The sequence below is a fragment of the Lampetra fluviatilis genome, chromosome 1 (genome assembly GCF_964198595.1).
Source record: "Lampetra fluviatilis chromosome 1, kcLamFluv1.1, whole genome shotgun sequence".
Classification (NCBI taxonomy): domain Eukaryota; kingdom Metazoa; phylum Chordata; class Hyperoartia; order Petromyzontiformes; family Petromyzontidae; genus Lampetra; species Lampetra fluviatilis.
Window position 1 is genome coordinate 33,743,191 of NC_136275.1, and position 12,426 is coordinate 33,755,616.

The following is a 12,426-nucleotide window of genomic DNA, read 5'->3' on the forward strand; positions in this document are numbered from 1 at the left end:
TCGCATGCATTCGTACCTAACGACGATTGCTTGTGTTGCAATCGAAATGTCGTATGCTATTATTACATTTATCTTTCTTTCAACGTGACTTTACCGAAAATACCAAAGAGTAATTCCTGCGAAAGCCCCAAATCAAGTAAGAAGTGCCCTCTACACGACTTGTCGCGGAAGTCACTCATCACACGTGCCCATGTCGTTCTATCCTCTTCTGGCATTGTGAGATATTCTTCCTCCCATAATATGTCGTTGGCTTTGTTGTTGTTAGTGTTTTTTTTTTTAACCGGAGATCTGGTAACCCTAAGCAAGAGCCCATTCTATGAAGGCAACGTGACAATAGCAGAGGAGCTTCCGCGGATTTCACGCTGCCGCGGGCATCTCTAGCAGCACCGGCGTGTTGCTCTTGGTGACCGCGCACCGCACAGAGTGAAGCGAGTTGAAGAGCCGTCGGTGCCGGGTGTTTGCGTGTAAGTGGCGAGAACGGGGCCCGGGACCAGAGATCGAACCCAGGCTTCTGAGCCCCAGGTGGGAGTCCGATGGGAACCGCGACTGCTCGCGCACACAGGTATACGGATGAGCGCCCAGCAGGTGGGAGAACGTGCATCGTGCCATGGGTTGGGGAACTAATGATTCCCTCCATCACGCGTTCCTCGTGTACTATCACGCAATTCCTGTTTTATTATTCCATTACCCCTCTGTATTATCACACCCTCGTTTGTGACGCTGTCGTGGTTGTTAAAGTACCGCTAGATCATCAGTATACTGAGGGTCACCGGTCCGATTCGATCTCCCGGCCCGGCAATGTCAACAACGGAGGCAGTTTCTTGAATCCTCCTTTCAAACACCCAGCAGCGGTAATGGGTAACATCACAGCGCGTGGTTGTGGTGGGGTAAAGTGTGAGTATTCCTACCTCTTCAGATACATCTGGCCAGCGTGGAGTTGTATCGCTAGTTGGAGGCCCTTCTGACCACAGTGGAATGAGCAGTATTTGCAGTGCTGTACCTTTACTCTTTACTAAAACACTCTCACGTGCACTCACACTATAAGCCTTTGTTTTACCACTTTATCATGGACTGTGCACACCCATAGGCATTACTTTCATTACATTGCCTGCTACTTCTCTGTGCGTAGGAAAAATTTCTCCAATTTTATGAATACATATTAATTCGTATTTCCAATCCAACGTGTCTGAAATGCATTTTGTAAAATTAATTGCATTATAAATATTGACATTTTTTTAGGGGTACTTTTCTAAAGAACACATTAAAAGAAAATCTGTCTCTTTGGTTTGGGCAGCTCACTTACTACTTGAATAAAACGTCACCATTTCGACCAAAGTAATATAACTATATAAACCCAGTACAGTATTGTCTACATTACAAAGACACAGGGCCAGTCGAAGCGTGAGATGTACTAATTGACGCGCCTGGGTCTGCTAATTTGAGGGTGTCACCCCTTTTAATAGTGTGCCCGTCAGTGCGGTGGTGGGGTGCAAGTTGGGGCAGTGTTCGTTTGACTGCGGTGGACTTCAAAACGGTCTGTGACATTTGTGTTAGGGTATAGTTTGTGTGTTCATTTTGTCATTTGTGTGTGTAATTTGTGCGTGAGTGTGTTTGCCTAAGAATGAGGGGTGGCGTCGAGCAAATTGCGTGCCATGTCGGACTGTGGTCACGTGAAGGGGCACAGTTGCACGTGTTGTACGCACAAAGCCTGTGACTCCACAACGTTATACACGAGTTTATCATAATACAGCCAGGCTCGTGTAATATACAGCTGTATACGCATGTACTTGCTATGTTCTAGGTTTACGTAACTAACTTTATTGTCATAGCTCACCTGTGGGTATACGTTTGCAGCCCTTTCGTAAATCCACTTTTGGATAAGGGTCTCCCTTGCTGTGTGGGTCGTGGCTTTTTTAAAACCCATATTTCACCAATTCAGTTTGGTTGGTGAAAGCGGAGAGCATAGAATTAAAAGTGCTGTACAAGAATTTATTTTGCTGCATTGCCCTCTGCTGCCCACAACGTAGGAACTGTGGTGCATGGTGGCCACCCATCCAATGAATATCCAGGCTCAACTCCGCTTAGTTTCCCATATCTGATGGGATAGGGTACATTCCGGGTGATTGAGTCATGAGTATAACACTACTACATGTGCGCACATCGAAACAAAAACATGTCGTTAACACCCCCTTACAATAGACGTATAAAGTATTAGATGTTCCAAAACAAACCAGAGAGCACAAATGTACAGACGAGACAGTTTAGAAAGGCCACCATTCAAAATGTTATCACATGAAGGTGAATCTGTTATCTGCGATCCTGCTAACCGCAAGGTATAATATTCGGTGCCCCAGATACATCCACAAAAAACTCTTTTTCAGCAACAGGCCGGGTTAAGTTTGTAAACCCACTATTTACTGTTTTCATTTGCTAACTTCTTTCATACTTTGTTAGTATATACCGGATAAAGGCTTGCTCATGCCATGTCGATCGTGGGGGGATGTTTGACCATACTTCACTACACAGGTCAATGCGGGTTGGTGGAGGGGGGGGGTCCTGTACTGTTTCAGATGTCACCCGCCAATGATGTTAACTTTGGCCGGGAATAAACTTTAGGATACCGGGTTCATAGTGGAAAAGAGGAGTCTATGTGGAGTGGTGGTGCAGTGGTTTACACACTGTTCTGAGCCTGGTCACTTGCGTTCGATTTCACCAGCCCATGCTGTCTAGAACGGTGAAATATATTCAAACAGCGACCATGATTGACACTGTGAAAGGGGTTCCCTTCATCCTGCGTTGGATTGACAAAGGGGTGAACATTAATTATTTAATATTCAGAGGGATCACGCAGAATTAATTGGTTGCGACATGTGCTAAAAGTAACATCTCTACGGGACCTGAATAAGAGGATGATAGTAATGAAAAAAGATCTAAAAATGATGATCATTGGTTTTTTTGCTGCTGTCAATGGCAATTTATGATGTGATTTATCATCATGCTGTGTTTGATGATACTGTTGGTGGTAGTGTGATTAACATTTTTATACACGGTTTTTTGGGGGTCTGAAGCTCTTTCTCAGGAGAGCCGTGCATTGTACTGTTTGTACACTTTCATTTTAGTGTTTTGCATGTGCGAGGAAACGGGAAACCAGACAAAATTCATGCACCGTACAAAGTGATAAATCTCAATGGTTTAGACAAAGGGGTTCATGTTACTTTTGGCTGAACTGCCAATTCCTAGCCACCAAGTTTTGCGAGTTTTAGAAATCTGCGTCATCCACAACCCATTTTGGGGCAGTGGCATGGGTTAGCGGAAGCATGTTCGGCGCGTTTTGCAGAGGTTCACGGTTCAAATCCAGCAGCTGCCCTGGTTATCACTGAATATACCCATAATAATAATATGCGTTGTCTGCTACATAGTGGACTTTGGTTTCTGTCACGTCATTCGCGAGAGTAGGCCAATCATTGTCTGCCAAATTCGAATAATTCCCCTGCGAACCACTCATTTGGGATTACACACAGCAACATTGCCCCCGACTGCGAAAATATAACAGGACCCTCCAGAAAAATAATTGTCAGAGCGAGGCTATCCTGGGTAAACAAGAAGTAATAACAAAAAAACTCGCTTCCTGCTGTGCATCTCACCTGTCATGTGGGGCACGTGGTCATTTGCTCTGTAAGTGGATAAGAATGGTGATTGAATGGTAGGTAAAAAACAGTGAATGCATTTGGGAGGATGACCAACGCAGACGAGCTCATGTTCGGGAGTGGGGATTGTGACATCGTAAGACGATGAATGGCAATGCTGCGGGGAGGCCTTCATCCAGCAGTGGATAGACATTTGATGACAATGAAGAATATGAAGAAAATTATTACAAAGGGGAGTGACAAAATAGTCACCGATAATGCCACCATATTTGCGAAGTATGGCACTCTCCACGATTACGATGTGTTACATCACTACACTGCACCATAGTCTTGGTTCTTTCGGTAAAGTCACGTATAAGGGAAATAATTATTTGAATCCCTGCAGACACGAATTTACACTGCACCACGTATGCATATTACTTTTACCCGCAGATTGTTTAAGAAAAGAAGAGTTACCTGCAAGGGTTCACTGACGGGGGCTAAATTTATCCTATTTTCAGATTTTTACAGATAAATAGAGTTGCGTGCATTTTGCGGACAAGAGGTACTATTTTCACTTTCGAGGGAGCTCAAGAGAGTCCCACTCAAAAGAATTTGGCATAGGTCTCCACGCTCGCCAGATGCCTTTGAGAAAGGTGGGAGTATCCACATTTTACAACACCACACGTGACCTACCGATCAACTAACTGGTGTACGCATTATATTTCTGGGTGGACACAGGCTAAGCGTTTAAGAAACTCGCCCATTGTTTCAACTGCCGTGCTAGGTGATCGAACCGACGACCTCTAGAAGTTCAGTGTACTAACGGTTACACCAGGGCAGGATCACAAAATCCCACACATAGATGTTGATAACTGTCAAAAGGTCCACAATGATGCATTCAGATATCTGTTCGCTGTGCTCCCATCTCCTCAACAACTCCCAGACGAGAATGTAAACCACCAACCCTTGCGTCCAAAGGGCTGAATAACAGTGCACAACGAACAATAATTTTGGGATGTTTGGCCAACAACAGGCAGCACGTTTGACATCAATACATGCAACATATCTGCACAGGACATGGTGTATTTAAAAATGTGTGTACTAGGGCAATTTGATCTCCAGCAATGTTTGCTTTGCTTTCAATGTAAATAGTTGTTCGCAATACTTACTCTCATGGTCACATTACAGTTGGTGTGGACACCACATTGTTTCAAAGGAAAATAACACTTGCAGTGTCAATTCCAAAAATAAGCTATTACATTGAATGAGCCCAGTGAGACGGCTGAGATCAAGAGACCATTCTGTGTGATAGGAGGTGGCTCTGACAAAGCCAATACAAAGATGTAAAGACTAATACACAGCCCTTTCCTCTATCCAAATCACAGTCCCATGCCTCACACACCTGACAAGCAAACCCAGGCGGTCACCCACACAAGAACTAACCAGGCTTAATCCGACTTCGCTCGTATGAGAATGTGCCAAATGCTGCCAGTGATGGGGTTGACATAAATAATTAACTATTGTTTTCAATTATATTTAAAATGTATTTCTCAGTTATTAAATATTAAATTGATGGTGAAAATACTCAAATAATATAATTCACGTAGATAGGTTCTGAACCTATCTACGTGACTTTCCCGAAAAACCCAAAGAATATTAATTCCTGCAGTCACGACAGCTTTAAGTCAAGACTCAAATAATATGTTGTTGAAACTTAATGCGGAATGCTACAATGTTATTGAATTGAGTGTATGTAGATACAAGGTTGCCCAAAATAAGGTTTACTGAGATAAAATGTAGCTTATAATAGGTAAATTTTTAGCCATATTTTACTATTCCTGGTGAAAACGTACAAGTCGACAGGAAATAATTAGGTATAGGTTCATTTGTTTTCTTGGCAATGATACATGTTGGCTGCAGATGTACCATTTTAGAGACTAATAATATAACATTTCAAAAGTAGTTTTGGGTTTCGTAATGCCTGGAAGACTATTCAATGGAAAAAAGCAAAAATCGTTATTTGTTACAAGACATGGGTTTAATAGCTTGGTTTTGGAGAGTCTTTCTCTTGTCGATGGCTGAACCAAAGGAGTATAATTTACGAGGAGGCACTGTACCGGTGGAGGTACTGTGTTCAAGTAAAAAAATAAACTGAGAATAATTTCCACCTGTGGATATGTAGACACGGATTTGTGAATCTCCATGTCTATAAGTATGCTTGCGTGTCTACTATTGTGGGGAGTTATAGAATTATTGTATCATTTGTCCTCTGTGCTCAGATGTCCAGAACATAGCTGGGTTATAGAGAAATGTAGAGTAATTGGCGCATAATGTATTACTAAAGCCTATATTGAATAATATTATGATGTGGACAGTATTGTGGGAGTGTAATAAATAAATAACACAGACTTTTAAAGTGTCGTTTTTTCCCATTTTATTTCATCATTAACTTAAATTGTGTATGGCAGTCAAAACACCGTACTCTAGTCACCGTCAGGGAAAAAACACAAGTTGCCCCACTCCTGATTGGTTAGACAGGCAACATAGGTTAATCCTTCCGTGTGCCCTTGCATTTGCCCTTATCTTGGTTTCTTGGAACTGACTCTGAAACCACAAAAGTGTCTCAGTGTCGTCTCCCCTCAGTTCAAGCGTTTGAGTGGTCGTTTTACGCCGTGACCGCCTAAAGCGGGTTAATATCGTCACAGAACCACATAACCCTGAAACCTGAGTCTGCCACTTGCCTTCATGCATCATTCATTTTGCATTCACACGGCAAACTCTGAACTCACCATTCTGGCCGCCTCACTCGCCCACCTTGTTTTCATCTTGAAGCGGCCCAAAGCCATTGATCATCCTGAACACAGCGCTGCATATCACGTAGTGTCACGTTTCACTGCACAGAAGAATGATCGTCAACGCGAGCTCAACTGTTAGTCGACGGAGTCTGTTTAGCTTCAGGGTAGCACAGTGTGCGGTCATTTCAACAACAGTACTGCAGTACTCATCTTCTTGGTTCTTTCGGTAAAGTCACGTAGAAGGAACATAATAAAATAATAAAAATATAATAAAATAATTCTCACGACGTTTCGGCCACAACGCAAGCAGCCGTCTTCAGGTGGAGAACAGGTCTGTCTACGTGACTTTACCGAAAGAACCAAGAAGATGAATCCCTGCAGTCACGAAAGCTTGAAATCGAAATACTGCAGTACTGTCATAGATATAAGCATAAAACGCCCTCATGTGTCTCACATCCATTGCGATTTGTGTTGCATAATTGTGCGCGAGAAACTCGCAAGGTTAAACATTTGCAATGCCTTTTAATGGAAACAATATAATATAACATTTCAGGAAATGGCCCTTCTTCAGAGCAAATATATTGCAGAAAATATACTTACGTTTGGAGATTACATTGAAACCTTTGAAGAATATTGATGCAAAAATAGATATTAGTTCACATATTCATACTGAAATGAGAAATAGCATGGGGATGTCATGAGTCTTTCGTAGATATGTACATGATAATATAGTTATTTCAGTATAACACGTTGGCTTTCGCGACCAATATTAATAATCATAAAGGTTTTTGGGTCAGATCGCGCAAGATGAGAGCCTCACCATTCTGGCAAATTGCCCGATTAAGCTGGATGTAATTACCAGCGAAACGTCGTACTACTCAAGTTTTAAATGATGTTGATTCACTCTTCAACACACCGGTGGGCTAAAGAAGTGAATTATTTTGTCCTTTGTCAACGTGACACATGTTTTACTGTTTGCCCGTGTCGGGTGGTGGAGGGTTACGACACATTTATAAATAACGCGATTTAACCCAAAAACCTGTATTATGAATTATCACAGTATCTTTCACAAATTGGCCTTGGGCTGAAATAGAGCGAGGCCAAGAGTGCTGAATTAAATACCACAATTATGAATGTCAGTCGCTGAGTCTCTAACAGTGAGTCAGAATTACTGTGTTAATATTGTACCAAAAATAATTTATTTGAACAGGAACTTAGCCCATCATCCTTCCAGCATTAATAAAGTTAGTACCACGTGCTAGGACGGGAATTGAATCATGGATATACTGGTATCTGCCATAGGAATACAGTATGTAATTCCTCTCAACCATTTCAGGACTGTTATTTCGAAACTTTATCATATGCAATGTCTCAAACGAAAGAACTCATTCTGCTTACTCCTCACAAACAGCAGAGGTTATACATCTCATTTAAACCAAATACAAATTTGTTAAGAGACTGCAACATTGCTCAGGGCTGTTCCTCAGGGGATCCTGCTTTGGATGTTTAAACATAATATATTTGTGATTTTTTAATGTGGCAATAAATGGAGTAGCTGGACAAAATCCCATCCATACGATGGAAGAACACTCAAAACTGAGGAGCAATTTGTTGTATTGTCTCTTGCAAGTACTATACTTTATTTCACACGTGTGTCCAATGCACTTAACCTCTGCACCATGTGCTACCATTGACTTCAAGTTCCTGGATTACATTAATACCAAACCACAAGTGGCCTTGAGGTGCAAACCTTAGAAGAAATTTCAGAGAACTACTTCGAGTGGTATTTTTGTCAGCACATCTTAGTAAAACTGAAGCTGGATCTACTGCAAGGTGCATTGTGTGACTTTTCGATGATGACTCGGTTTTCCTGTGTTGCATTTCTGAATGTGTTCTCGTTTGTGATGCCCCACACAGGAGCATTTTTCCAGAACATTGACATGAAGTGACCGGCAGGAGCAGCTCCACAAAGAGGCCACCATGGCAGAGCGAACAGGCATTGGGAAGTTTGTGGTAAGAACTGCCGTGCACCACAGACTACTGTCAACTCTCAGAACAATCGTCACGGACCACCGTGCTCCAACAACATTCTTCAACATTAATTCCACTCACAGCATCTGCAACAGTTCCAAGGACCACTTGCTACTGCCCTGTGAACCATCAGTCGTCCGCGGACTCTACGTTGGGAAGCACTGCCGTACAGTTATTGCACACGTTAGTAGGCAGTTTTTTATGTTTGGGAAAGCCTCAGCGATTTGCTGGAAATCCAACAGGGAGGCATAAAGGATTGAGTGAAACTGCTGGGTTGTGTTGAAAGCATGTGTGGTGGGCTGTGAAAGTGCCGTGTATCGGGCTAACCCTCTTACAGTATGCATGAGCGCCGCTTTCCATCGCTCCGCCTCGCCTGCAGCGTGGACTGCTGAGGCTTTGTTATAGCAGGTGGCTGTGTTTCAGCCATTATACCTTGTCCAGCACAGTTCCAATTCAATTCATTGTGTGGCATTTAACCAAACAAGATGACATTCTTAGATTATCTGTTTTTTTTCGTGTAAAACTTGAGTATGGGGTGGTTATTAGTATGGATGCACTTCAGTTAACGGTATTTTTGTACATTTTAAATGTAGGCTTGTGACAACACACAGTGGACATATTTTATGTATACTTCGTGAGTGAAAAATGTCAAAAGTGTCTCTCTGCTCAAATGGGCAATGGGAATTGCTCTTCTCCTTTGGAGGCCTAGAAGCAGTGGTGGAAACTCTTCAATCCTTTGTCTGGGTCTTCAGAACAACCACTCTTGGTGTCCGTACAGCTCATTGTACGGCCTCATCAGGTGGAGCTCATTTTACTGGCACTGGAGCAGCAAAGAATTAAACAGGACAGGCATTGTAACTGTGCGGGTCCACCAGGGGAATGATCTGGCGTCGATGTATCTGGTCCTTCGGTCCGCTATTCGAATGTACCGTGGAATTAAGGAAGAAAGAACCTGCCCTATGTTCTTCCAAGCCACCACCTGTTTCCATCAGCATTGACTTTGGCTCTGAGCCCCAAGCCACATGGAATGCTGCAAGATCGGTCATTGCGGACGTCTTGACAACTAATTGCTGGCCATGCACATTAGTGCAAGTAATCGTACTGTCATAGAAGAAATAATGACGATGATGATGATGATGAAGCGAAGTTGTTCTGGGCCAGGAACTAAACTTGAAATCTCAAAACAGAACTTCAGATCCACTGAGTTACAGCCTGGCTATGTTACATACAGAAGTGAAATATCATCGTCAGCCATGATCAATCCACTGCAGAATTAAGTCCTCTTCATGCCATGTCATTGCCATCTGTCGTGGTCCTGCAATGTAACAATATACCTGGCACCTGTGTTCGAGCCAATATCATCGCTTTATATTAGTGGTGGACACCAGTGACATTAATACTGTATAAGTAATTATATACACGATGAAGCTATGTAATCTCTAAGTAATGTATTGTAGTCCCATGCTGTTTTCTTGCCAGACCTTGTACGGCATTAAGAGTGTGGTCGGGATGCCGGCTGGCCTCTCAGGCCAGGCTGGAGTGTCAGCAAGAAGCTGTTGAGTGTTCTGGAGCTTTTGAGTGGCTCACAAGTGCCTTCAAGAATCAGTGTGGCGCTGCTGAGGACGTTTATATTTTGGATTTTGACAAAAGCCGGTGCCGTACTTTTAGCATAACCAGTGGCAGAAGTGGTGAAACTTGAGGTTTACTCCATGCGACAAGCTTGCCAACCAGTTAACAATTAAATATCCACAGCTGCTTGGAAATTGGATATGCCAGAACGTATGTCCCATTAAGTCGCACAATGCTGTTCAGACTGTGACTGCGAAAAACTTTCAGTAGCAGCCAGTGTAAGTTTCGGATGTAACATGAGAGAGGAGTGAAACCTGGCAGATGGTTCACGTGTCTCATTAGCCGTCTGTGCATATGCTGCCATCTGCATGTGACAACGTGGCGACACTTTATGCACGTGCAATGGGCTGCACGTACATGTTTTAAAGCACGTATGTAAGATATGGCCCAGAGGCACTTACAGGTATATAAGAAGATGAAGATTGTTCATATCAGGGTGCATGACAAGGATAATCTTCTTGGTTCTTTCGGTAAAGTCACGTAGAAGGGAAGTAATAAAATAATAAAAATAAAACATAATAAAATAATTCTTACGACGTTTCGGCCACAACGCAAGCAACCGTCCTGCTTGTGTTGTGGCCGAAACGTCGTAAGAATTATTTTATTATGTTTTATTATTATTATTTTATTACTTCCCTTCTACGTGACTTTACCGAAAGAACCAAGAAGATGAATCCCTGCAGTCACGAAAGCCTTAAATCGAAATTTGTAAAGGATAATGTTAACATTATATTTGTATGAAGGTACTGAACCAGTGTGGCCGAGGTCCTGGGTCCAAATAATGGGCTCCAACCTTAGATATGACCAAAGCTATTGTTTCAACAAGTTTAATTGAGCCAGACCAATGCAATGTTTCCATCGCCATTTGCAAGTGAGCTGGTTGGCCCAGAAAGTCCTGGGCCATACCAGCATGTCTCATTTCCTATCCCAATGCTTCACGAATCACAGAGTTTTGTGGACTCATCACCTACCACTCCGTCCACCCTGCCCCCTCACCCTCCATACCCACTGTGGGCAGAGGGAGAAGTGTTACTTTTAAATATAATTTTACACACGCTTGGGTTAGGTAAGGCTACCACCAAATATGTGTTTTGTAATTTTAAGGTGTGCTGCGCATGCTGTCGTACTGTATTATATCACACTGGACTTGCAATCAAGAGGTCGCTCGTTCAATCTTCCAGCATAATTATCAGCATTTTGGCTAAGATCAAGTGTAGTGTCTGTTCTTATCAGTCGAATATCTGATATGTACCACATTGCGGTACCTTATTTGATGCTCTTCAAACAAAAATCCAGTTTCATTCCCTTCACCTATTACGGATATCAGAAACAACATCGTTGAACAAATGTAGTGCTTTAAATACTTGGGCTTACTGATTGATTACAAGCTTACATTGCAACCCAATATTGATCACATCTCAAAGAAAATCTAATAAAATATAGGGTTTTATACAGAAGCAATTTTTTTTTTTGCGCCTGCAAATTGTTTAAACTATCATTTTACCACTTTCTGACGAGTGTGACACTGCTTACAGATCAGCTCCTCATGAATCACCGACCAGACTAAACCCGCTTTATCATTCTGCTCTTCAATTTGCACTGGATGTACCATACAGGACCCACCATTAATGACCTCGACTTAAAATCCAATCTCACGTCACTTGATGCAAGAATAAATCTACAACTGTGCCCTGTTCATCCATAAAATCCTAATTTGTAAATCTGAGCTATACTTAGCTAATTCATTAACCCCACTGTCGAACCCAATAAACCTAAGACGTCCATATAATTGCCTTTTACCTATCTCAAGAACAAGAATAGGAATAGGTGACAAAGCCTTTGCCATTGCAGCATCAACGTTTTGGAACAGCCTTGTTTTCTCCCTTAACATCGTACATTTTTTCTTAAAAACATATCCTGAAGCAGAAGATTAGTGCTGGATACAACTTCGTTTTTAATTTTCATCCTTACCCGTGTATCGATAGTTACATTTTAATGTGCAATTTTATTGAGGAACTGTATGTTGTCTTGGTGTGGTCTGGGACTGTTCTTGATGTTGTTTTGCTGCCTTACCTAAGTGTGGGAATTAGTCTACTTATACGTTTATCTCATTTACGTATTCATTTTAGTGACTTGCATTCCTGCCCTATACTTTGCACTCCAATCGTTTTTTGTAATGTTTGTTGCTGTAACTTTCTGACTCGCCCCTTCTGGACATCTGTGAAAAAGAGCTTCATAGCTCATCGGGTTTCTCCAGGATAAAGGCAGATTTTGATTGACACCAATGGCATTCGACCTATTGCCCTTATGTTCTTATATCCCTTGTTCAAATTTCCTCATTT

General features: G+C 42.2%; 1 protein-coding gene and 1 pseudogene across 1 annotated transcript in view; both read left to right on the plus strand.

Annotated features, from left to right (window-relative positions):
* The first annotated feature begins 345 nt into the window (after positions 1-345).
* Positions 346-12,426, plus strand: part of MYO15A (myosin XVA) — a 160,194-nt gene continuing 148,113 nt past the window's right edge. Inside the window, exons 1-2 of the mRNA XM_078861186.1 lie at positions 346-562; positions 8,342-8,437. Of these exons, the coding sequence (XP_078717312.1) occupies positions 8,405-8,437 (33 nt within the window). The 5' untranslated portion in view covers positions 346-562; positions 8,342-8,404. The remainder of the gene's footprint in view (positions 563-8,341; positions 8,438-12,426) is intronic.
* Positions 11,267-11,400, plus strand: LOC144936919 (U2 spliceosomal RNA; annotated as a pseudogene).